Source organism: Temnothorax nylanderi, unplaced genomic scaffold (genome assembly GCF_030848795.1).
Source record: "Temnothorax nylanderi isolate EJ_2023f unplaced genomic scaffold, tnyl_v1.0 TNYL_tig0159_pilon, whole genome shotgun sequence".
Classification (NCBI taxonomy): Eukaryota; Metazoa; Arthropoda; class Insecta; order Hymenoptera; family Formicidae; genus Temnothorax; species Temnothorax nylanderi.
The window spans coordinates 305,252-332,414 of record NW_027249221.1 but is presented as its reverse complement, the minus strand read 5'-3'; the positions used below and the strand labels follow the sequence as shown (position 1 = coordinate 332,414).

At 37.8% G+C, this 27,163-nt stretch overlaps 2 protein-coding genes across 7 annotated transcripts in view; one reads left to right on the top strand and one right to left on the bottom strand.

Moving 5' to 3' along the window:
* The window catches only part of Syn (synapsin), a 50,609-nt gene that overhangs the window by 14,235 nt on the left and 9,211 nt on the right, over positions 1–27,163 (bottom strand). The gene's annotated exons all lie outside the window — the stretch shown is intronic.
* Timp (Tissue inhibitor of metalloproteases) lies at positions 672–27,115 on the top strand. Of its 4 annotated transcripts, none has more exons than XM_071715319.1 (5): positions 672–1,137; positions 23,834–23,960; positions 24,336–24,418; positions 24,536–24,766; positions 25,443–27,115. In XM_071715319.1, the coding sequence occupies exons 2-5, from the start codon at positions 23,834–23,836 to the stop codon at positions 25,662–25,664; spliced, it is 663 nt and encodes a 220-aa protein (XP_071571420.1). In that variant the 5' UTR covers positions 672–1,137; the 3' UTR covers positions 25,665–27,115. The 4 variants fall into 4 exon arrangements, with proteins under 4 accessions (XP_071571420.1, XP_071571418.1, XP_071571419.1 ...); XM_071715317.1 differs by lacking the exon at positions 672–1,137 and adding an exon at positions 13,156–13,316; XM_071715318.1 differs by lacking the exon at positions 672–1,137 and adding an exon at positions 13,163–13,367.

Genomic DNA, 27,163 nt, shown 5'->3' with positions numbered 1-27,163 from the left:
GAACCGATTATTAATAAATGAATCGTGCAATCAAACGATCTACAGAGGAAAAGAGACATCTCATAGATTGGAATAGCTTTTCAAGAAAATCATCCTCTCGTGTTTTAAATTTAGTATATTTTCTTTTTAATTAAAAGAGAGAATATATTGAGAGCTAAAAATATTATCTTGATCTAACGAACCAATTTCCGACAGAAAGTCACGTACGGTACATTCTTCGTCCGTAAACCGCTGCGGGAGACGGATGAATTAAATTAAACTAGAGCAATCGAAGTGACATTGATCGGAAGACAAGGACGAGTCGTGAGAGATGAGGAACATTTGAAAAAGGAAGAGAAGTGGAAAGGTCGAAAGATTTGTAATCGGTAGGAGCAAGAGGCGAATGCGAACGGGAGATCACAGACCATCGGACGAGGATGGTCGTGCCTCGTCGACAGAGTAACAGAGAGAAAAAACAACGAGGACGGAGAATGCCGGCATCAAAGATCAAAAGAGAGAAGGAAGCGACGAGAAAGAGAACGAACGATGGTGAACGAGTGTGTACGCCGTCCACAGTGGAGAGGGAAGGAGCAAAAGAGAGACCACGAGGTAGACGGACAGGGAAAGCCCAGGGTGAGAGGGACGGGCAGAGAGCACGAGCCAGGAGTCCGACGTAAGAACGTAGGAAGGAACGAGAGCCCGGCGTGTCGCTCGCGCTTGCATTGCTTTTCGAAGCTCGCGCGCGATCGGTCGCACGCTCGCGAGGTACATACGTGCAGGCTCGTGAGACGTAGGCGCACACGTGGAGATAGAGAAAGGGAGAGAAAATCCCTCCAGTCTCGTTCTGCGCTTTCTTTCTCTCTCTCTCTCTCTCTCTCTCTTTCTTTCTCTCGCGATCGATGTTATCTCGCGACGAGGATCCTTCTTCGTGCGCGCGAGAAAGTGGCCGGCTCTTCGAGATCAAGATTGGATCCGCGGAAAAGCGCGAGTGCAGTTTTCTCGGCGGTATCGATCGGTTCCGCAGCTTCGATTCGGTGATTATTATGCTCGCTGATCTGTGAGATCTCGAACGCAGAGAAGAGACAGCGGGAAAAGGCGGAAGAGACTGCGCGGAAGAGTTTTACGGAGGAATCAAGAAAGGGGGGTCACCGGAGAAAGGTAATCTGTACATTGCATTGTCGGATTTTCCACTGTAATTGCAAGTACACGCTTTACATTGCGATCATTCCCGTGCAATTTCCGAACGAGTGCATTGCGAATTGTAAAGGAACAGAACTGTTTGGTTTGAGGTTTAATTTATACGATCAAACGGGATGACATTCATAATCAGATTAGGTGAAATTGAAAAATATTAACTCGAAATTTACCTCTCTTTGTAAACATTTGCGAAAATTAGCTAGAATTGAGAAATATTAAACTCTAAACTCTCTCTGCAAACAAGCGTTTGCGAAAATTTAGATATCTGACGGAATGTAATATAAGAGTATTAGAAGATTTAACATTATTTATAACATTATTTAGAAAATACGTATAGAAATGTATTCGAATATTTGATATTTTAATATTATTTCGATTTTTAATAAACACATTTTAATCTTGTTTTTTAACTTTTGACATTTAATTTATTTAGCTACAGTAGAGACATTTACGTATTTGAAATATTATAATACAAATAGTAATCGTTATTCCATTTACTGATATTACATATGATAGATATGGATATGCTATTAAAAAAAGATATATGTAATATTCTATGTATTAAAATTGTCATTCACAGCTCTATATATTTATTAAATTGAGAAAGAATATATCAATTTTTGTTAGGATTTAGCAACTTTGGGAAATATAACAGAAGTAAGATAGATATACGAATCAAATGATTGTAGGAAGTAAAACGTGGCACCCAACCAGGTTGAATAAATAGAACGCTTGAATGTGTGTGGTCAAACGAGTCGATCTTATGAATGTCGATCCATAAAGGGTTGAACGGGACTCACGTACGATAAATAGTACCCCGTGGGGAATCCACATAGTAAACATAGGAAAATACATAAGACAAATAGACGTGCGATTTTTCGATATGTTGTATGTACGAACATTCAAAGAAATTTCATTTTTGATGATATAAAAATATTATATAGATTTTTAACGATAACATCGGCAAATGCTTGTATTTTATAATATTGATTGTATTTTAGAAATGTTGATTGCGATAAGGATTTCACAAATAGTTGTGAAAATTTTTCAAACATACGGCTATTTACCTAATAAATTTTAATTTTATTCGAGAATTGTCTTAATTTTAATTTATTGGTCGTCTTAGAATGAGATATTTAAAAGAACTTAACGATGTGCAAAGAAAAATGCAGATGGAGTGATGCTCTTTTAAAATAAAATCTTTGTCGTTTAAGATCAACTTTGAGATCTACGCTGTATCTCTACGCGAGATTCATAAATAATGACGTCATTTGCAATTACAATTTGCGATGATACATATATATCCATCGTATGAGTGACGATTAACACAACATCTTGGACGCGCGTTTATAGCTCGCGCCAGTTGATGAATGCTGCAAGGATCATTTTCCTGCAATTGATACTAGTAAACGATTAAAAGCCCATCAGTTAGTAATAGAAGCGTAAAATAATAGAAGAAAAATGAAGGGACAACGTAATGCATTACTGCAAATTTTCCATTCGTGACAAACAACCTCTGACATTGATAAATGATCATCGGCGACTATCGCGCGCATTATAGATATTAAATCTTTTTTTCGACGGATTAAAATCGCGCATATATAATAATAACTAGCCTCGGGTTTCAGAACGTTCTTTGCGAAAATTACGATCTCCACACTCTACGCAATTACTTCGCCTGTGATAAGCTGAAATTGAATTGTGCCGTTGATGACGCTGTCGATTGGCGGCCTAAGTTTAGCCCGCTTCTGGGAAAGCAATTTCAATAAACGGGCCGTAGGAAAATATGAGAGCGCACGTTCGAGACCGCCTCTACAAGCTGGTCCTACTTCTAAGTACATATGTACCTCTCTGTTCACAACGAGTTAACGATCGATTCTCCCACGTGAGTCGTGGGTGACTATTTTCCTGGCAACGGTTCTAGCCTACCCAGCATCCGAAATAACGTATTGCCGCATTTCGTGTCTCACGAGACACGTAATATACCTAAGAAAATGCTTTAGCTGCGCCAAGGGATGAGGCATACGCGCGAATACATTTTATGTAATACATTTCCAGGGACAATTTTAATCTCAAAAAGTATATACGTTTTAAATTATACGTATTTAACATATTCAATTTTTATGTTTATATATTTCTATTAATTAGACTTTATTACAAAGCAACATTATGAACATTATTATTAAGTTGCAGTAAAAAGTATACCTGTTTTTCACGACCGAGTTTCAAGTTAAGTCTCTCGCGTAGCGCGATGCGTTGAGATAAATTCTCGGATGGCCGACGTGACACACTGACATATCGACCTTCGCGTATTCCGTGCAACAAGGCAACGAGTGCACCGTGCGTTAATACGCTGGAGGTTGTCCGATCGATCGAGGAACGCGCTCCGATGCGGGCTAAATAATTGCCATTTCCATTCCGGCGCGGTGCTATCGCGCTCTCGCGCTCGAATCTCATCGCGATTTTTCGCGGCGCGACCGGCACTCATTGTGCGATTACGCGTGAGAGCGGGATATAATTCATCGTCGTGGCGCGCCGTAAATGCGCCCGCCGTATCGCCGTGTATAATATTACGTTTATTACGCGTTACTTCTCGATACACGACGGCCGGTGTGGCGCCAACCAGCCGCGGCCACCACGTACACGCCGCACATTCGGTGCACATTCGCGGATGGGTGCTATCGCGCTCTTTGCGCGTTTTATTTCCTTTCAAGGAATACGTAGACGCGGCCGAGATTCCCTCCCCCCCTCGTGATCCAGCGAGATTAGAACTACGGATCGAGTATTTATAGCCGCGGTACTTCGTGATTGCGCAGGTACGAAACGCGCGAGGAATGCACTTCGGGGATCATCTCGGAGCTGCAATCGCGCGATGGATGCTGGCGAAATATCGTGCGGCAAGACTCAGGCTTGCCTTCGCGACATGGCACACAGTCTCCATCCTACTTTTTCTCTAACGACTCGGCTATCGATTTTCAATAGGTCTCGATATTTATATTCGCTTTTCACGATGTTTCATTAACTTTTACTATTCTGTTCTCCAATACCTCTTTCACGTTTTACAATTATTATTATACTTCATTACTTCTCCTATTTTATTTAATGATATTTGCGATGCCAGTAAGATCATTAAGTACAACATTTTACATAGACATTTTACATAGTCTAGTTATCTGTTATTTTCGAACTTGCTATGTTAACGGTACAAATTTCCTCCTATCTCACGGCACAAACGGTATGCATGAGTTGCCTGATAAATTACGGAAGTTGGCTTCAATCCAGTACCTGCTGATACGTCCCGTCTAAAATTGAGATCTTGTTAAGAAGATCTGCAATATAGAAGCTTAATATAATCATTGAACTAACGGCGCAGTCAGTCATACTAATCGCCAAGTCGCACAGTTCGCTCCAGCGACATTATATACAAACGGTGCCAACCATTGTTTGGCTCTCGAGTTTCTTATCGCGCCGAGATAATTTCAATCGTTCCACTCGGCAGCAGTTACATTCTTAGATCGGTAGACTGCATTTCGCCGGGGCGAGCGATATCCTGCCGCGATAAACGCACGATCATTTGCCGGAGATACCGATCGCACGGAGGAGGAAACGATCCCACGCCGCGTAATAAAACGACCATAATGATCCGCGTTCAGTGACGGCCAGTCGGCGCGCCTCGAGGCATAGGATTAATATCTACCTCGGCAAGAAAGTGCGAATGAATGGTGTCGCGTGAAACTGCGCGACCTCCGCGCGTCTTTCCACCCGGAAACACCGCGGGGCACCGTAGTTCCCACAACAATTAACCATGCGGTTCAAGAACCTTCATCGCGACGCTACACCCGCTAATGAGCAGAAAGAGCAGCCGTTAACGAAGACAGTCCTCGACATCAAAGGTCAAAAGCACAAGTTTGTCGGAAAACTGATTATTTAAGAATTATACAAGATTAGAGAGTGCTGAAAGCTGATTTCACTGCTTTATTAACACCTCACAATAATGACAAGACAAGATAAAAATAGAGTTATATTGAGACACAATAGCGAACACTCCACTCCAATAACGTGTCACGAATGCAGTCACGTTGCAGTCTGAGCGTATAATAGGTGACAATTATCCAAGTTATTGAATCAACCAAACAGGTTTCTGTTGGTTAAATTAAATATCAACCTATCACGTCATCAAGCTATCTTATTCAAATACTGGCCACACGAGTAAATATAGAAAAGTAATAAAAAGGCGAATTCCATTGACATATATTACAAAACGATAAAATATGCCGGAATCGCGTGGATAGTTCTCGTAAACGTTAAGTGGCCGTGTCGTAACTCGAGGAAATCTTGAAAATATTTACTATGTGTTAAGTGGCTCTTAACACGAACATCATAAAACGTCGAATTAAATCGCGCCGTTATTAAACCTCAGCGAAAAGAGATACAGAAGTTTGTGCCATTTTATTAAATAATATAAATACATGGACATTCGTATTTTGTGCGAACAATTCGACAGTAAATTACGCCCGCGCGAATTATTATCTGTGACCTCGACGGCGCGTGTAATCCTTTTACAACCGCGAATTATGAAGTCACATCTGTTATCTGTAGTACCGTTATAATATTCCCGGAGGTGCGGACAGTCTCTCTATGTGTATACGTAAGATGAATCTCCGCCGATGCACGCGGTCGCGCAAAATGTTAATAAGTATCCAGCGGGCATTAAGCACTATCACTATCGAGGGCTAGCTACGGAAGTAATGGGATATCTTCTGTAACCGAGTTCCTCGTTAAACAGTTAATGGGCCCTGATGCAACTAAATCCTACATGGAGCTCAATCTAATTTTATCCTCGTGTGTAAGTACAGCAAAATCTCGTTACAACTTCGCGCAACTACAAATTGAGTTTGTGTCCACAAGTGAATTGGCGCGGCCATTGGTCCGGAATTAACTCAATCCTTGTAGAATTTAGCGCTGACAATGTGTTCCAGGTGCTGTATCTAACAGTCCGTTAGGAATTATAAAGCCGCCTATATATTTCTGGATATACGGCGCCACAACTAGGTTACCGCAAACATCATCCGAAAACTAAAGCTTAGAAAGAGTTTCGAAAATTCCACAATATTTTCAAACTTAATCTCTAGCTTGTGCGTCCTTGCGCATAGTGCCGGAATTTTGAGAGAGAGAGAGAAATTCGCGATATTATTAATTCAATCAGTCGAAGATATATGTATATATGCTTTCGTTGTTTAATATTCGTGTAATACCAAGAGTTAAACCCTGTTATAGCGAAATGTTCCACGTACAATAGTGTCGGCTTAGCCCCGGTCTCCCCTATACGGAGGAATTTCATTATAATACCGTGATATATATTCTACGCCGTATCGTATCGTATTACGCGATACACATCGTGAAAACTCGAACGCTGTAAAGGACGCTCATCATAACCCGCTTTGTGGCGGCCTTGCCCAAAAGTCTGTAAGCTTACGAAATACCACGTGGCCGTGCGGCATCGCCGGGGTGTGGTCTCCGCAGTTTCTCTTGTTACGTCACCGCGAGTACACGGCCGGCGTCTAGTCATGCACTTTTCGCGGTGGTTGTCATTCCTGTTCTGCTCTTCCCTGATGCATTCTGATGCCTTCTGCATCGCATAACTCCGCCCTTACGCGCGGAGGAATCATCCTTCCGTGAATTATACGTGGAGCGCGTTATCGCGGCATTTAATTGGCATTCTCACATATTACTTGGCAGATTCGCCGGAAGGCAAAGCGATTGCATTACATGATGCCGATGTCTTTCGAATGCATTCTGCTACAGCCTCCTTATTTATCAGATACTGTTGCATATATCGCTCATAATTGGATGGAAGCTTGTCATTTATCAGATTGGCATAAAATTGGTGTACTACTATACTATATATCTATATAGCAGTAATTATAGAAGCAATAATTGAAAATAGTCAAAAATATTTATCGTTAGATTAATGAAAACGGCAGTTAGATGGCTATGCTATGTAATTTATATTTGCTATAGCGTCTGTCTGTCTTGTCCTGAATGTATAATACGTCACTGTCTTAATGGCAAAAATTTGCATTTACCGTGCGTCGAATACATCGTCAAAAATTACGCGTCTCGTTCTTATAGTTAATTGGGTATGTGTTCAAGGCCCGATAGCATGAGTAAAGAGCATGCTATAGTTTGTGACATTAGCTATAGAATATGATTGCAGTAATCCATTAAACAATGTGTTATGCAAACCGGATAATTACTATTATTATCGTATTAAGATCCATATCTCAACAGGACAAATTACATTCATATGATTCATATGATTTTTGAAAATATCTTTTATTACGAAGATACGTGCAATTGATTTAAATTAAAACAGACAATATAAAAACATCGGCAGTTTAAAATACATAGTTATATCATTCTATGCGATATTATCTTATTACAAAGATTGATGTCATAATTATATTCTTTTGTAGGCATGTCTTTCAGAATTATCTGAATCTTTTTTTAGAAATAATAAGGTAAATAATGTGAGTTATTTATAAAACCATATCACTTCATACAGTATTCTTAGGAAAGGAAAATAATTTTTGATTTAAAAGCGTCAAGCATTTGAATGAACTCTCGGCTTCGCAAATGCGCACAAGATGAGCCATCGTTCCGTATAATAATTTCAATTGCGCGAAAGACCGTCTCGCGATTTTAGGCCGTCTTTTTGCGGCGTGTGTCAAATGATACCGCGCCGGCCGGCGGTTCTTTAAAGCCGACGACAACGTCTGCCGCCGCGTTCTTTCGTGACCTAACTAATGCGTGGCTCTACTACGTATGACTCAGCAAGCAACAATTTCATTCACCGAGAAACGAGAATCGTGATAAGCTCGTATAAACGCTTTCGCAACGTCGCTTCGGGGAAGAAGAAAATTTCTAGGATGGGAAAGCGTTTTGCTAATTGGAGCCATTCGCTAATCGTGCGATATCTCGCTTTTTTCTTCCTTCTTCTTTGCGGTGCGTGTTCGCTATGAAGACTTTTACTGTGCGTAATGGGAAGCACATGATACTATACCAGTATCCAGTTAGGAATAGAGAATTAAAAGTCGGCAATATTGAAAGTTAAGACTTGGCGTTGACAGTAGATAGTTCAGAGTTTAATTGAAAACCGAGAATTAAAAGCTAACAATTTAGAATTAAATGATTGAGATTAATAATTTGAAATTTATCAACTTTTAACCTCGATCATTTAGTTCTGAATTTTCAACTGAGTTTTCAACTCTTATTCAGTTTTCAATCTTAGACTCAATTTATCTGTTGTTAACGCCAAATCTCAAGTTTCGATTTCCGACTTTTAATTATGTATTCTCTAAGCTAACAATTCAAGTAGAATTGAAATTAAAGTAATGTTGATTGTGCGCTAAGAGCCGAGATTTGAAAGCTGTACGGACCAACTAGCTTTCGAAATTATTGTATTTAGACTTCCTTGGTGAAATCAGTCACGCAAATAGTACATGTGCGTCAATGGTGTTTCGGATTGGTTTCCATCGCCCACTCTTACTCGTACTTAGAAGCGGTCGCAGCGTAGAATGCACGGCACGTCGTGCGAGAATGATTTCATCCACTATTTCCACGGATTCGTGGATTCTTATAGTGGATGGCTGATAGCTTTATTTTCGAAAATGCTTGATGGGACATTATCCCGATACGGACGCGAGATCGGCCTATCAATATCAATTATAATCAGAAAATGTAACGTCGCCCGTTGAATCTCTGTCGCTCGCGTTATTATCAGTTAAACGTGATTTTCGGGAAACGAGGCTTTAAAGTTATATTAATTGTGATGCATGATGCTGATTCGCACAATTTATGGATTGCCAGTAGCATGAGTGGGATCTGCGCCCGTTTTAGAAGTGGCCATTGATCAATCCGCGGTGACGTTGTGATTTATGTTCCATCACAGCTTCGGCATTATTCGAGTGAAGTGGAAACCATCTGGGAGTCCTTCGCACAGTTACTTTGCACTGCAAATCAATTGTTAGCCCTAACCGTCGCGTCGTACCGAAAACGGAAATTTCTTTCCCGCAAGTGTCGATTCATATTTTTAATTAATACCATAACGATCAATTCTGCAGTTCGACATTTGTAACAATGTTTGTACCTTGTACCACGTGTCGAAAGGATAAAAACGAGATTTCAAATAACGCATACGTTATCATTAGGCCAATGCTACTCGATCACTTCATCAAGCTCTTAAAATATAGGATATAAATAATAACACGTTTGTTGGACATCTACTGTTACATTCCCTGAAAGACACCAATAGGACAGATCGCTGCTCTATTTTCCCTTCTTGTCGATATAAATAGATTCTCCGATACTTCGTGACTCGAGACTTGGCTGTTGTTTCGAGTAATTTTATTTTTATTTTTTCCGATGCCGGTGAAAAAATATCTGACCGTCTATTTCGGTTCTTCAGCAGTTCTATATTTTCTTACACACATCGTACGATATCCAAACATTGAGCAGAGTTTCTCGTATATCATAACACACGCATCGAGCAATTGATACTGGCTTTCCCGGCGACAGGATTTAATATTAGCGCATAAACTAATTGGTGCTTTTCCTATATATAAATATATTCAAAATTTCCTTTAAAGTACTGATTTTGAAGTTGACACTTATTAAGTACTTCAGAAACACGAAAATATATGGATACTTCGACTGTCTTATAGTATCAGAATTAGCAAATCTTTGAGGACACATTGACTCTGTATTGTCTTATCAATTAAATCACGACACGCTCCAGATTCACTTCACAAGAATGTCGACATTCTCGGAATGCATGAAGACGTTACATTCCTCCGAACACCCGGTGCAGACGCAGCGGCTAACTTCTTCTGAAGTGGCTGACCACAATTTAAATACGAGAAAGAATATACTCGCACAGTTGCGGTCGTGCGACCTCGCATGGTGGAAATTACAATTTCAGAGTTTCACATAACACACAGCGCGCGCGCGCTTAATTGTTCCCTCACTGGCGAACGCGTACAAATACATGAGAGTGATTAACATCCTGGAACCGATGCTTCGTATATTTTCTTTATACCGCAGGCGGCTTCAAAAGCATTCGAACTCGGTGTCCACCTGACAATTAGGATAGATATTAAAGCAGCGTGGACGACCGCAATCGTAATCCGATTAGTCTCCTGTTTCCGTGTCGGATTCTACACGTAGCACTCGCAGAACAATTCACATTGTATGAAATAATTCGAGACGAGATATGTTCATGAACTTGTAATCTTTCGATTTCAATGTCCTACGAAGCCTTGTGTTCACGATACTAGAAATCACTCCGAGATCTCGGACGGAGAAAGAATTAACCAATTACATTGGTCAATTGACCGAATTGTTTAAATGTGATTGGTCAATTTTTTTTCCGTCCGAGATCTCGGAGCGATTTCTAGCATCGTGGACACAAAGCTTTTTAGAAATATACCGCCGTGAATCTTTTTTCTCCATGGGATAGTATCTATAGATAATATCTTAAAAATCAAAGCAGTATGAACGGTGTAGCATGGCACCATTTTCGTCATAAGCGATCGATAGCCAAAGATAATTTCCACGAAGGCAACGGATAGCTGGATACTTAGATACTACTGCGAGCGAAAACAATATGGAGTCGTCGATAAAAATAAGTTTTGTTTACATTAAGTGTAAATCGGCCGGCGAAACGATGCGGCCGCCCACGTCTGACATAGTTCCGTCTGCAGCTACTGTTTTAAAGATGCAGTGAGGCCTTGAATGTATGCGTGGTTAAAAAAGCGTTGCGTATTTCTTATAGTAATATATAAAATTAGTAACAAGCGAAAGGTCAAAGACTCGTAGAATGGCAAGTTTAAGGTTAAATAGTTCTGAGTTTCTCCGCGTTATGTATGTTAAGTTCAAGTCAATTCATAAGCGTTGCACTTTCACTTTATATATATTAAAATCATATATAACCGGTATCCTATAAGAACATTTAAGTGTGAAATCATCGCGCACGATATGCATTACATTTGTCGCTATTTGCATAACAGTATGATGATTCATACTGTACTGTAAATATTGAAGTACTTTCGCAGATAAACGGACCATCTGTTCTTTAATCTCGTTTCATCAATTTCCTTGTTTGAATATAGATTACGTGTTTCAATACGAATTTCAATACATACCTAACTTTGAACGAGTAACGTAAGGTAATATATAATCGATTTCACAGTATATTTTCTTGAAATCTTTCATAACATTAATTTAACATGCATCATAGATTATTACCATATTTTATTTATTAATAAGACAAATTGTGCTTCATTTTATATTTGGCAGATCTAATCTGTCTACAAGTTTTTCTCAAGATATTAGAATTAAAAAATGTGTTTTTCTTTATATATTTTTTTATCGCAATTCAAACGGGAGTTTTCTTAATTTTGTTCTTCGAGATTGAATATATGTATATGTTCTTGGAATATATGCAAATGTTATTAGCAATGGTGTCAGTCTTCGTTGGTTTAATTGGTGTGCCGGCTTGATTTCATGTACATGTAACTACGCATGTAACGTAACGCAACCACGGGTTTATCTGATGCGCTTCCGAGCATGACGAGAAGCTGCATGACGCAATGTCCAAATTTATGATTAATCGAGCTTATCCACGCGGCTCGCGTATGTGCCTCTGGATTCGCGACTTGTTTTCTACATCTTTATCTCGCGGAAGAGGACAAATATTATCTCAAACGGACAGTGGCAAGTTATTAGAATTTTATTAATAAATTATTCAGTGCCATTAGACGGATTGAGCACGTTTTCTCATAACTTACTTATGTGATTTAGTAACACGAGTTGTGTACTTCCTTTAATTCGCAATTTAATTCACCATTAATTATTTTTTAACCTCTAATTTTTCAAATATTAACTTTTAAGTTAGCAGTTAAATTAAATTTAAATTCTCGTAGAGTTTTACTTAAAATTGAAAAATATAAGATTTTGTTATGTATCTAGGTAGATACAAAAATATTAGGCGATTAAAAAACAATAAAAACTACAGGTATACATAAGAAAATATAAGTGTAAATTACATGCAATATATTATAGAAATTATAAGCTGACATAAGTATGCAGATGTATTCATTTCCGTTAATTTTATTCTCAAAATTTTATTGATCCTTCATAGAAATCGCACTTTCTTTAGCTAGATAAGATATCTCCCTATCTCCATAATAAACCTACATTTCATTTTCACCTTCGCGATACGCAAACACACATATACACACACTATTCATCTATCTTCTTTATAACGTGATTGTTGACTGATCGCCCGGGCGTTAACTGACCCGCTTCGACCCGTGAAATGCAAGGTAATCGCTTGCTTATCTGATGTCTCTCATCCGGATTGTGCTATGCGCGACAATCGAATTCGTCACCGCGCAGGCAATCATCTTTGTTAACATTCATTTTTTTTTATCGAACGAATATACATCAACTTGTTAATATTCTCAAGGCTGTCGAGTGTTTTATCACATCCATCGTTTCAAAACACAATTGAAACGCGTGACATTTTAAAATAATTACAAGCACCATCGATCACCTCTCATCAAAATACGCGTGAGATCGATTATTTAAATTCTCGTAATAATCGTATATCCGTCACACCTGGAGATCGATTTGTTTATCGACGATCCGATCTTTTTGCCGGGAAAAGAAAAGAATAAACGCACTCTCGTCGTTCCTTTCGATTCATTCCCGGGCGCAACGACGGGATACATGACGCAACGTCCGAAAGTCATGATTAATCGAGATTCGATGCGTCTTTGCCGTCCTCTCCGCTCCGCTCCGGGTCTTCCTGTTCCTTTTTCGGAGCACACGCACCGCGCCGGGGAATCGCGAGTGCGCCGTATGCGTGCACCGACGCATCACGCCGCACGCAAACGGCATATGAGCTCAGAGGCCTCCGTTCACGCGTGCACGCATGTTCGGATACTGGCCCCGGCCGCGGAATATAATAGCGGTAATACGATGGAACTGGGGCAGTCTTGCTTTGACGCGCGTCTTAGGAGCTTCCACCTGCTGCGTCGCGCGAGTTTCGGTCACGTTTCGCTCTGACCGTTCTCGAGGTTAGTGTCTCGTTAAGTGACAAATGAAAATACATACGCTTCTCCGTCGCCGTAAGTAGACCTCGAAGAAGAATTCTCCGAATTCTCTTGTGTGCCCAAAGCGTTACCCGAGTACCCGATTAGTGCTCTGCGAACGGTGTTTCGCGAAACAGAACGGTGTTGCGCATCTGTTCGTTGAATGCTCACGTAATTTTCAATTTTATTCACGGATGCCTTGTACTTTTTTTAACCTAATCACGTTTTTTACAATTGATGAAAATAATTATTACATTTGTTCTGATCTGTTTGTTAAATTTATCAAATTATTTCGAATATGTCGTTTTTCTCTCTTTCTCTCTTTCCGTCTACAATGATATTTAAAGCAGATTGAAGACTAAACAACCTCATTCGCCACAACAACATTCGTTTTAATTTCGAATTACCGATCATTATCGAGAAAGATGTTAATTCGCGCGAAAGTGATGTTAATTAGCGCCGTCGTGTAACCGTCCTAATGGATTAATTTCCAGCCATAATGGACTGTAAATAGCGAATGTATTGGGTTGCACTCAACTCGCGCGGCATTACTGTGATGAGCAGAGATACGATGGCCCATTAAGGAGTAAAATACTTTTCCGCTACTCTGTACGCCGCGGCCGTCCACATTTGTTCAATGAAGATGATATGAAGTAAATTTTTCAAGTACTCAACAAGCCGTTTTTATAAACAATTAATTAATATAGTATTTAATTTCATGTGTTATATAATAATTGTGTATCTGCATAAAATTTTCCGAGACAGACACATACACATTCAGTTAAATTCACTTTTTAGACACGTATGCATTTTTCGCGATGCGATCTACTTAAGGGAAAACGTATCCTCGTTTTGCACAGTATATTTTAGTACTCTAATTAATTTTCTGGGTATAACTAACCACCATTTATGGTGTCAGATCGTGCTTGCATCGATCGCGCAGATATTCGATGCATCTGATGGATTGAATATACATATAATTAATACGCGTCTGCATATTACATTGGCGTCGATATCTCACGCTATATAAATTTGCCAGACATGTTCAACATGAACACATTTCCAAAATACCAATTCGTATATAATTTAAATATCTCATACTATATAAATTTGCCAGACGTGTTCAACATGAGCACATTTTCAAAATACCAATTCGTATATAATTTAAATTTTTGCCTCAATTTACAGCTGTCGATTATATAATAATCGTCGAGTTTCACGAAAAGGACGCAATAAATGACATAATTCTATTATTATTGTTAAAATTCATTATTTCAATATTTTATTGTAGATTAATATAAATATTATCCGTGCTAATGACAACATCGATTGGCTCAAATTGTTATAATTTATTGCAAATAATCAATGCTTGTAATTGTAAGTTTTATTTAATAATATATCGCATTGTGTTTAAAAAACACAATGCGTAATTAGATGGCATATTGTTATCTTGTCAAATATAAACATATTCGTCGATCATTCTTGTTACATTTATCTCTATATGTCACTAATTACAATTATTTGGCACGAGTATTAATGATAAACGCGATAACACGACGAAACCTTGAAATCAATATTATGGCCCATCCGTTGGCACATTCGTGTACTTCTATTACGTAACAACGCGGTACGACTCTCGCAGTTCGCGGACCTGTATGCTTATCGTCTGATGTCATAGTTACAATTTCACAATGACTTCAAGTCTGAGGTCTAGTGCGGCGCGTTGCCTAGTGCGGTTTCGGTCTTTTGCGGTTTCATTCAAGAAATATGATATCACTGGTTCTGATACGGAGCGTATATCGATCGGTTTACCTCATCGCCGAATTATCGCCCTTCTTATCATACTTTATATTGTCATTGATTCTCGAGCTTTATTCTCAACGTACATTAGTTTTATTAAAAATACTTTTACTAAGGCAACTCCAATTTGTCCACGTTTTTATTATACAATATTAGATACTTAAAAGCAACGATACATTAAAAGATTTCTTGTAATTCTTGATTCATGGGAAAGAGGGAATACTTCGTTGAAGAGCCTGAAAATTGCGACCGCGAGAAAGATTTCATTTCTACGTACGTTTTTAAGTAATTGCTAAATATACGTTATCACACTATATTCGAAGAAATCGTTCTTCAAGAACAGTTCGGGCCATGTGCAACTTCGATTCGCTATATACGGCGACGGCTTTCGCCAAACGCGATACCGCGGCGTAGACAAAGATCGCACTTGAGAGCCTCTGTCCGGTATTTAGTCTGCGAGATGATAATTACCGACAGCGTAATTGCCATGATTCGCGTGCTCTCGTTAGGTGTTGTGTCCATGCACGCTGGAATTACTGCGCTTCGTGAATCTCGCCCGGCTACCTATAGATTTCATGACACAACCTGCATTTCGGCGCTGGTCTCACGCATGAATAATTTAATGTAATCGAGGGATTAATATAACAGTATTATAGTGGAACAAGCGACGTTTATACATGAATCCTGTGTTTTGCTTATTATTGTTACTATTTATTGTTAGTTATTAGTGACAGTAGAAAAGTCCTTATATTATGATAGAGCTCTTTTATTACGAACATATTAGAATATTTTTATTATTGCTGTCACTATTTGTCTCTATTTAAATATTCAATATTATTATTATTAATTAATTATTTATTTATTTATTTATTTTTTGTTTACACTGATAGCTTCACTCTTGTACTCAATACGAATGCTAACTTGTTCCATATATTCGAAAGGAATTCCTTTTATTCCCCTTCTCGATTGTAATCTCGCGATAACACATGTTTCTCCGATCAAACTAAACTGCATTATCTCTAATTGATTGTTAGACACGGCCGTCAAAACGTTATTACACACCACGTCTACAATCTATTCCGCAAGTTTGATACGAGATATGCTTGACCATTTCGAACAACTGGTTTATTTCAGCTGATCCGGCGAGCTGGTTGCGATATATGCTCCTGAAAATTCGAAAGTTGGTCAGGCTGATTTCCATGCATATAAATAAATACGCGTGCTCTCGCCGGTGATCAAACCGGCACCGGCGACGATGCGCCGAAAGGAATAATCGATGCCGGACCGATTGACGAGGTTGCTCGCTAATTCATTGAGAAAGATTTAACCGCGGCGTGTATACGTATAGAGGGGAACGTTAATGCGATACAAGAGCGCGAGGATTAATGAGTATGTAAATGCGTCCGGGACGAAAAAGGTTGATCGAATAAAGTATATAGGTAGTACGTGCTCGCCGATGCCATCACAAAATAGCGTCAAGCAAAACATGAGGCTTGGAACGCGCTTCTCAGAAGCGTAGGTATTTAAGAAATATGTCAAATATTTATATTTTTCCAATAATGTCCTCGTTTTCCATCGATTTCATGTGTCTCAGTTTCATCAGAATGGTAGCCCAAATTGGATAGAACACAGCTTAATTTAAATGGACACTGAAATAATAGAAAACTGATGTACGATTTCTACACATTTATTTATTGGTTTACTTATATATTATTATGTCATTTCTTACCACTTTCTTAATATCTTAGTTATGAGTTTGCAAGTAAATAAATTGAAATAAATTTTCAAAGTAGTAAAGTTTACTTGAGTGTGTAAACGAATTTATTAAGATTTTATTACTTAATTGCATTCTGTATAACCTTTCAGTTTTAATTGCTTGTAAATTGATGCCTCGATAAATAAATCAGAAAAGGATTGACACCAATATTATAGCTTATGGATTTGTAATTAAAATTTAAATCTATGGTTTAGGCCGTTTAGGGTTAGGGGCTTCCTCTCTATTTGAAAGGTCCAGCAAAATTTGTAATTTAAATAAGTATGCACACTGTTAAATATTAAAGGATAAAATTTAAATCAATATTTTGAGTTAAATAATGTTTCGTTATTTTTAACTGTTATGTGTGTCGAAATTTATTTTATTTTAACACAAAACAATATTATTTTAACTCCATTGGTTTAGTTAAATTAACAACAGATTGAGTAGGAGTAGCGGCGACTTATATAAATAGTTAAAAATGACTCAAATTGAGTATTTGATACTACGACTTTAACAGTGTAATACAATATAAATCTGCTTCTGCGAGGATTAATCCCGCACCTTGTAATTACAATAATTACGACTATATTGAACGTTGTTCACGAGTCAAACCCGCCTGACCAGAAGATCGCACGAGAAAGGAAAATCCTTTGACGCAAAGTGCACCGTGCACCGTGTAAATATGCAAACCATGCCAGCAAGCACGATATTCGACGGTACAGTAATTTTGGTTTACAGAGCGAGTGAATTTAATCGTGATGCCCGCCCATGTGTCGACAATGAGGCTCGTAATTCTCGTCGGGTGAAGGACGCCCGTTCTTTCCGATTTGATGGGATTACCGGTCGACAGGACCGAATCCGTGTCCGCTTCGCGGAGCATGTCACAATGGCGAGCCGTGTTGTGCGCCCGCCGTGACCGTGGACCTCGAAACACGAAGAATCGAGGATTAAGAGGAATGCTATCGTTGTTCGCGCACGACAATCCGAAGCCATAAACGTACGTGGCTACCGTGAAAAAAAGGGGGAATATTTTCATCCGTATGTTTAATTCCAAACGTGCCTCACTGAATTCCCTCTCGATGGTCCATTCAACAGCGAAATTCCACGCTTGACGTTTGACGTCACAAACACAGTTCAAAATTGTCCATAAATCTCGACGAAACGTGCGGGGATTTATATGCGTGAACGAGAGAATGATGCCGAAAGGCGTCCGGATGGCGTTTACGTACCACTCGCCCAGCAGGATGGGTGTTCTCACGATTCGGACAAGTAATAAAAATCGAGCCCATGCATTGGATGAGATTTTAGTGCGCAATCAAACATTAGAGCCGTCTGTGATTTCTTAATAATGAAGAATCGCTTCGGAGATCATCAGCTCGTAAATATTTCGGTATTAATGCGACGTCGTTACCTGTGCGTTTACGATTTCTGCCGAAACACGCGTAAATCATCGGCCGCTATAAGACGGAGCGGGCGAAGGTTGTAATTTTATTTTAATAACTCGTGATATATAATGTTTATAGGGGGAGAGGCGCGCGAGAGACCGCCATGCCGTGGGATACATATTGTTGCCGATGAAAGGAGTAACAAATGTGTTTTACTTGATCACGAGTTTAGTGAATATAATTTTACATTGCGCGCGCGCGATGATAAATAATGTTGTCGTGTTACGCGCAATTAAGAGAACCCGCTTATCTTGCGTCGTGCGTTTTGTTGTATTTCTTTAAGAAAAAAGTGTAAATTGAACAGGTTTTGTTATTTATGGATTTCATCTAGACAAACAGATTCCTACATTATAATAATTGACATTATCATTATTGGTAGAAATCGAATTTCATACGTATTTTTTTAAGTTTACATACTAATTATATATATATATATATATATATAATTCATTGGCTATATATATATATATATATATAGCCAATGAATATTAACTGTAAATTTTTATATCGTTTGTTCTATTCTATTCATCTGTTTACCGAACATTTTTCCATTTTTTCTTTTTTCATATATCTATAGGCTACGTTCCGATATTCACTGTCAGTACTGAAGTTTACGTCACGTACACTATAGATTTTCAATACTAGCAGGAATATCGGAACGCAACCATAGTTAAACAACACTAATTTAATAATACGTGAAAATGATGTGAAAGCGAGTTGAAAAATAACTCGTAATGGTCGCGAGGTATTTACGTAGTGTCTGTATTACGCAGCTTATGGCGGATGTGCGCATCGGGTTACAAATTTCTGCTGAGGGAATCCAATGAGGAAATGTCCAAAGTGCAAAATTCTTCTCGTGCCGCAAGGTGCTGAGTTTGGACATACCTATGTATATTTGATACAATAATGACGCAATTGTGGAATGTTAATGCAGAATAAGGCTGAATTAGCAAGAGAAACAGGTCTGAGGTAGTTATTTTTTTTATACTTTGCTTGAGAGGCCACATTGTGTAGAAAAGAAAGCTGAACAATGCCATACGTATTAACACGCTCATGAAAAAAAAATAAGAAAAATGAAAAATTAATATTTTACGCGAGTAGTTTAACTGCAAAAAAAATTGAGAAATAGACTGTTATAATTTTATATATTTTTACTTATTGAAAAACATTTTAAATAAATCTCAGGGATCCGCTACTCTAAAAGTTCATAATTTCCGCCACGCACTTAGATTATCATAAATAGGAGATATATAACGCGGAGATATAAAGCAGCCCGGTAGTCGTCGACGATAACGATTCTCCACTATAATCTTTCCAGAGTTTAAGGTTAATTGGTGCGGCTCGCTCACATATCTACAATCTGAAGGTTAAAAATCTGTGCGACGGATAGAAGGAAAGAGAGAGAGAAAGAGAATTATGAATCCTAAATTACATTGTACAATTTATCGGATTGCAGCATTATATATAGATACTTCAATACATTATATATTAGTAAAGTAATAACTTCATCTTACTTGTAAAATGACGTGAACTGTTTGATTGCGAAAATTGACTTAATTGACCGTGAGGAATATTGATAATGCGATAACTTGCACTTCGAATAGATTTTCTATCTACTATCGAATTTATATTTAATAATCATTAAATGTTATAGGAGTGCAAAATTATTTGAAGACATTCTTGGCTAGATTAATAATTATTCATTTCTAAGCGAATAAATTTAAATTTAATTGTTCTTTCTTTAAATTATAATTTTCCAAATAAGGATTACGCCGATCAATTAAAAATTAATTGCATAAATTACTCATGATCTTTCATGTTACATAATTTTCCAAATAAGGATTACGCCGATCAATTAAAAATTAATTGCATAAATTACTCATGATCTTTCATGTTACATTAGCCAATCTAATTCTTCATATCTCTAATCGTGAAGAGATCTAGCGGAAAAATGCGCCGCACTCAACATCCATTCGCCACGCGATTTCGCGCGCGACTTTACTCCACGAGTGAAGGCAAGTGCGCATTACGCATACGCGTATAATCGTGCGTATGATTACGATGTTCACCGCCACCATCGTCGGCGGCGGCTTCGCTTATGGGGTCGCGAAGTGAATCCTGAGGCGCGTGACGAATCGCGCGACACCGTGTCATCGCGATGCATCACGAGGCGTGGAACACCGGCAGACGTATGCCGTATTCTTACATATGCGCGCATACATATATACGCACCGTGATATTTATTGTCGCAAACGGAAATAAAAATAATGCGAGTGTATATACAGCATCGGCCGCCTGTGACATCAGCCCCTCAATCAATCCGTTTTGCATGATGATGCATGAAGCGCGTTCGGCGAACGTCGCGCGAGGACACTTATCTGGGTGTGGACGCGGCGAACGTTGCCCATATAAATCCTTTCGCCAACACCGTAGAATCCCGATAATCCGAGCGGTTTAACGGTATGTTCGATCATTACGCTCAATCAAACGTTTAATTCTGGCATCTCAACTCATGGAGAAAAGCTATTCACTTTAAATAGATATTATAATACGAAGAAAATTATCATTTTTAATTAAAAATTTTTTTTATTTTACTGTAATAACGATATATAATATTGTATAATCATTTTTCGCGTCAAAATACAATTTAAGAAGAGTTGACCATTTATAAAATTATCCGCCGTTAATTCTGCTGATTAAAGTAAAGATAAATCTTGCGACATTGTCGTTCGTCGTTCTCATGTATATTTCTTCTTAGAACTCGCATTGATGAAATGAATACGAATCTTTCAAGTGAAACTGTTTCAGACCGCTATCGATTCATAACAAGGCTATCGATGATCCTATGCAAATGCTGCAATGTGAAGGCCACGTTTTATTTTCCTTCTCGCAACTATTCGTGATTCGCGATTAGATGAATATGTTTGTGAGTCTGAAAGGCAAATGTCAACCCGCGATTAACTGAAATGACTGAATCAATTAGAAATAAGTTAATCTTATGAAAACGATGACTAACAAAATTTGTTACGTTATGCTTAGCTATTTTCTTAGATATTAATCAATAATATTATATGTATTACAGATTAATTAATATATTCACATTATTTAATCCATGCTATCAATTATAGTATAAATATATTTAACAATTTATAAAAATAAATTGTACCAAAATTATACTTTGATTGCTTCAAAAATATTACAAAGAAAATTAAACAATGGCATAATAAATTTAATCTATATATAAAATGAATTATATATTTATTAACAAACAGTTATGATTTATTTTAGAAAATAGAAAATATATTTGTTTTACTTTTGAACAATTATCTTTATTGACTCCAATTCTTTTTGTAATTTCTTTTTTACGGATTGATCAAACTTAAGCGCGATCAGTAAGCCTTACTATACGCGATCCCGCTATTTAAACGCGATCGGTAAATTTTCTTGCGGGCAAACCACTTTGGTACATTACTGTAATCAAGAACGAGTCGAGATAATAAATTCGCATAAACACAAATGATGATTACCAGGTCTACGACATTGCGCGTCGCTTAGATCCGCGTACATCGCACACAGAGTGTATCAAGGAAATCGCACATTTTCTTTCGATTATATATAAGCGCGAACTGAAACAAATCTATTTCAATTTTGAAGTATTGTGATTGCTGTTTCTTTTAAAATATAGGAATATATTAATGCACATGTATAAAAATCTGTTATAGTTATTTCTAATAATCCTGGCACTGTGACAAACGAATATATAAAGATAACGCTGAGGGATTCTCAACGATGATATATATCGTTATGGTCGCGGATATACTGGGTATCCCTACATGTGTCTTCATAGCAATAACTGCGCCCTTGTTTCTTTACGATATATATCGCAGTGGATCTCGCAGAGATTTGCCCGAAGAAAGACGAGCGGGCACAAAGCTTCCATGCAAATTGGGTCGGTGTGAAAAAGCCGAAACACCATAAACTCGCAGAACTCGGAATATAAAGCGCCCCTGATATATTCATTCAACCGACTCGTGCGTTTCGTCGTTTATAGCGATTCTATATCTGAATATTGTTACATTTGTTGAACGCACGATGTTCCACATCTCGCACATTTTAGTGTATTTGTGGATTTGTATTTGTCAAATCGACAAACATTTCTAGTGTTATCATACTTCTATCACTCTATCGGAGAATCGCTTCTTTGAATCTTTTTCATAACAAGAGGGATAAGAAAATTTTGATTTATGTATAATTACATCTCTCATATTACATAGAAATTTTTATCCTTTATTATGCGGAATATTGGCGAATGTGTCGTATTCGACAATTTATTTTAAAAAGTGTAACCGTTTTTAATTATAATAATATTGCATGTCAAAAGATTTTTCAGTATTGATAAACATAGCATAGATATCTCTCAAGTGTTATTACAATTAATAGTTGGTACAAGCTGTTCATAATTCAGATTCTTAATGTTTATTTTCATTAAGACGGTAGAGAGACGCATCTCAATGAGACATTTTTGGCCGCGTAAAGTGTTTCTAGATCGCGTTCGACTTTGGTTACCGTTTTGCAGCTATGTTTAGATCAGGTTCAGCTGGCGACGATAAACTAGGTCGGATTAGCGCACTTCCTTGTGCGAGTTCTCCATCTTTTATAGGAAAGAGGATCTATGTTATCTTCTCTCTTCTCATATACTTCATAATTGCCGAGGAATTATTGGATTTCACCAGGTGTCAAGTGAAAATGTTATAACGATTAACGTTTCATTACAATTTTCATGCAATAGTAATATTTAATATTTATTGCATATTGTCAGATTGATACAGACACGGTACAAATATGTTATTTATTGGATCAAAATCTTTGCAATTTAATTATAGTATGTGTACTTGCATCTTGAATGAAAATAATACCATGTTTAATTAATTGGAACCGTTATTTACTGATATATTTATTTAAACGTCACATGTTGAAAATCGTACGCTCGTATGTATGATAATTTGAATATAAAGCTGTAAAGTTCACAATAATATACCGCAACACGATAATTGATTGCTAAATTCCTCGTGATCAGGATGGCTTAATTAAAATTAAATAATGATAATTAATATTACTTCTATGATAAAAGTAATTAAAAAATACCCCACCTATTGTTTATAAATTATCTCCAAGTGAATTTCACTGTGCTTTCAAGAGTATCTTTCGCCACATAACACAACCACGGTTGTCTGAGTAACTTGAATACCCGTAACCGGATTTCGCAGATAAACGGATTTTCCGCATACACAACAGTTTCATTGCGTCGCGTTACGTACGTTTCATCTCACGGTGATTAAATTACATTTGCATTACCTTGACATTAACTGCCGTATACGCGTTGCACTCTTCAAAATTGTACGCAATTGAAGAAATTGAGCGATCAAAGCAATTATTTCGACGTATAATCAATGCGGTTATTTTATTTGTTGTAAGCAATGTATTTCTTTAATTTTCTTCAGATGGGACGACTACTCGTGTGGACGCACTTCTTGCTGCTAACCGTGCTGTTAGCACCGGTGCAGAAAGCTGCGGCATGCAGCTGTGCGCAGGCTCATCCTCAAACCAAGTTTTGTGAATCGGATTTTGGTACGGCAGTAATTTCACGGTCAATAATATCTTTATGATATCAGTTCTTGATATCATAAAGATTATATAGTACGAAAAATATAAAGTATATATTTTTATTATCTATTATCTATTGTGATACCTAAATTATACTTCTTTAACGAATTGTACTACTATCTTATTCTCATAGATATAACGATATTTTAGTGACAGGAATGTTAATATTCAATTTTATGTAATAATTATGAGTTGTACGTATTTTTAATTATACTGACAGCTAACGTATCAGTTTTCTTATAAAATTATACGATTATTGTGCGCTAAATAATAGCGAAAATCACTTTCTGATCTTCGTAAAAGTCGTCGGCCACAGTTAATGATATTCTTTTCTCGTAGTCGTTGTGGTGAGGGTGAAAAAGATTCTTCCCGTGAGCGACTACGAGATCGCTTACAAGGTCAAGATAAACAGGGTGTTCAAGGTGCGTATTATGTGCCGGTGAGAGACGTCATCACGCACGCGGAGAAACGTTCGTCGCGCGTTCATCGCGAAATGCAATCTAGACTTAACCGTACGCCTCTGCTTCTTCCTCCCGCAGTCGAACCCAAAGGCCGACGTGGCTCTGATGCAGAACCTTTTACGGACACCGTCCACGGACTCGATGTGCGGAGTGACATTGAACGTCGGCGATACGTACGTTCTAAACGGAAGAATCGTCTCGGGGAAAGCGTTCATATCGTACTGCGGCCTCTCGATAAGATGGGCCGACACGACTACTAGGCAACGCAAGGGATTGAGACAACTCTATCAACAAGGCTGCGTGTGTGACGTAAGTGTTGGATTATCTTATCGGTTGTCACTTCAAATTTATTCTCTCAATTATTAATTTCCTAATATCGAAGAATATATTAGTATTAAATTTATAGTATTAAATTAGTATTATAATTATTAGAGATCACAAAATGTTCTAATACTAGGCGGCAGTGCTTTAAAATTTTATTACTGAAGATGATTGCCGTAATCCTTTGACAATATTGCTTTTTTTGTGATATATTACATTGTTTGATTATAGCTATTTTGAATTACAATCAAATTTATTATATGGTTAGAAATTAGAGACAGAAGAATTTTTAAGAAATAAATTGGATTGAGATACAAATTTTATCTGGTCATAAATTGAAGAAAGACTTAAATCATACGAAAAATCAAATATTTTCTCGACTGATTCCGTGAAACCGACGCTGACTCACTGTGTGAAGGGTTTAAGGCAATAAATCACGTATGGTGTAAATCTCTGCCAATTTTATACGGTTCGAGAGTGCTTCTCAAAAAATCGAGTGTCCTAAAAATACGTATCCGCGACCGAAGAGTCTGCACACACGCGCGGATATCCGCCCATTTGTTCAATCACGGCTGACTTTTTTCGTGACGCGAGTTTACGCGGCTAAGAATACGAGATCGCGAGAAAGGGCGCGGAAAAAAATGGCCTGGTTTTTGTATCGCAGATTCTGTATACACACTGGAGGCGCAAGGGTGCCGTGCTGGAGTCCAGCGGCGGGAAGAATTGCCTTTGGGAAAGCACACCAGGCCCCCAGGATTGCCAAGAAAAATACGGCGTGTGCATGGCGTCGCCCAGCGGCTGCTCTTGGGTTCCCTCGGTTCCGTACAAGAATTGTATCAAGGAATACCAGCGTAAACGCGAGCAGCAAAGGTCGCGGGAACCTTAATTGGCACTTTCGCATCATGCTCCGCATCGTGTCCTCGTGCGACGGAAAGCAACAGAATTTATCGGGTGTAATACGACGCGGCGTGCCCGCCGGATAATTTGATGACGGGCACGCCGCGTGATCGAGTCACTGAGAGACGAAATAGTTTAGCGGTAGTTTGATGAAAAACTGCATATTTGCAGCACGTGAAAAAATGCACGAGATCCGAACCACTACTATATATTACATGGAATAATTGAGTAACATCAGGATAGTTCAATAATTGGTTACCGCATACACATGGATGCGTGAGGCAAAAAATTCCCCGTTTTTTTAAATACTTTTATTAAAAGCGATAACACTCTGCGGTTTTGTAAACTGACTTTTAGTAGCGCTTTCGAATAAAATCGAATTTATCTAAAAATGACAATGCGTTAGATTTTTGAAGCTGAAAAGTAGACTCCTAAGCTTGTAGCATTTGTGAGGGACGCAATTATATGTATATTAATTATTAATGATGACCTTAATTTTCGTGCTAAATTTTTTTATAGATTTCTATGCCGGGCAGAAACGATATCGAGGAATCGGAATAATATTGTAACAATGCAAGTTAAAAATATGAAATTGTCTAAATTGTTCGTGACTTAGGTTCGATAGCAACAACGTTGGCTAATTTTATCCCGTAATTTATAACGGCAGTTCTGGTTTAACATTGTGGCTATAACACAAACAGAAAAAAAGTATTAGTTAATTATTGGTCTGACCGGCGTTGTAGTGGAACCAACCCTTAATTATTCGATTATTATTATTAACGAGGGGTAAGTTTGCATCGCTTAGGTTTGAAACGAGTGAATATGCATCGCTGAAATATATATGGGTGACCTACTTTCACACGATTATTCTCTCTCTTTCTCTCTCTCTCTCTCTTAACAAGTTGTATATATATTATATATTGTTAATGTATATTGTGTATCGTTAAATTATTCCAATTATTATCGTTTCGCGTTGTATGTAGTCTTAGATGTTGTACAACTTCACTCGTACTTTACTTCGTAATATTTTATGCGCATTTTTAGATCTAAATTAGATTATAGCGTATATATTTGCGTATATATTTGTTGTTTACGTAGATTAATATTCATAATCCGTAAACTATTTTATCAAATGAGAACACTGAATATGCGAATCTATAGCCTTATGAATATATGTAGAAGATTTTGGTGTTGCATTCACATTGTTTCCACTTCTATCATTGTTGCATGCGATAATATAGTTTATCGTTAAACGGAAACATTTTATTTGGATCGAAATTTGGTACAAATTACTAAAAATTTATATGCACGTGCACTTTCGAACGGAAAGAGGCGAACTTTTTTACTTATAATTTAGTTTAGCTCTTAAATGTGGTACTTTTGTAAGTGTTATGTGACATGTAGAATAAAAATAAACGAAAACAGTTGTTCTTATAAGCATATCCACTATTATAATATGCCACATATCATCCTGATAGTATGTTATGA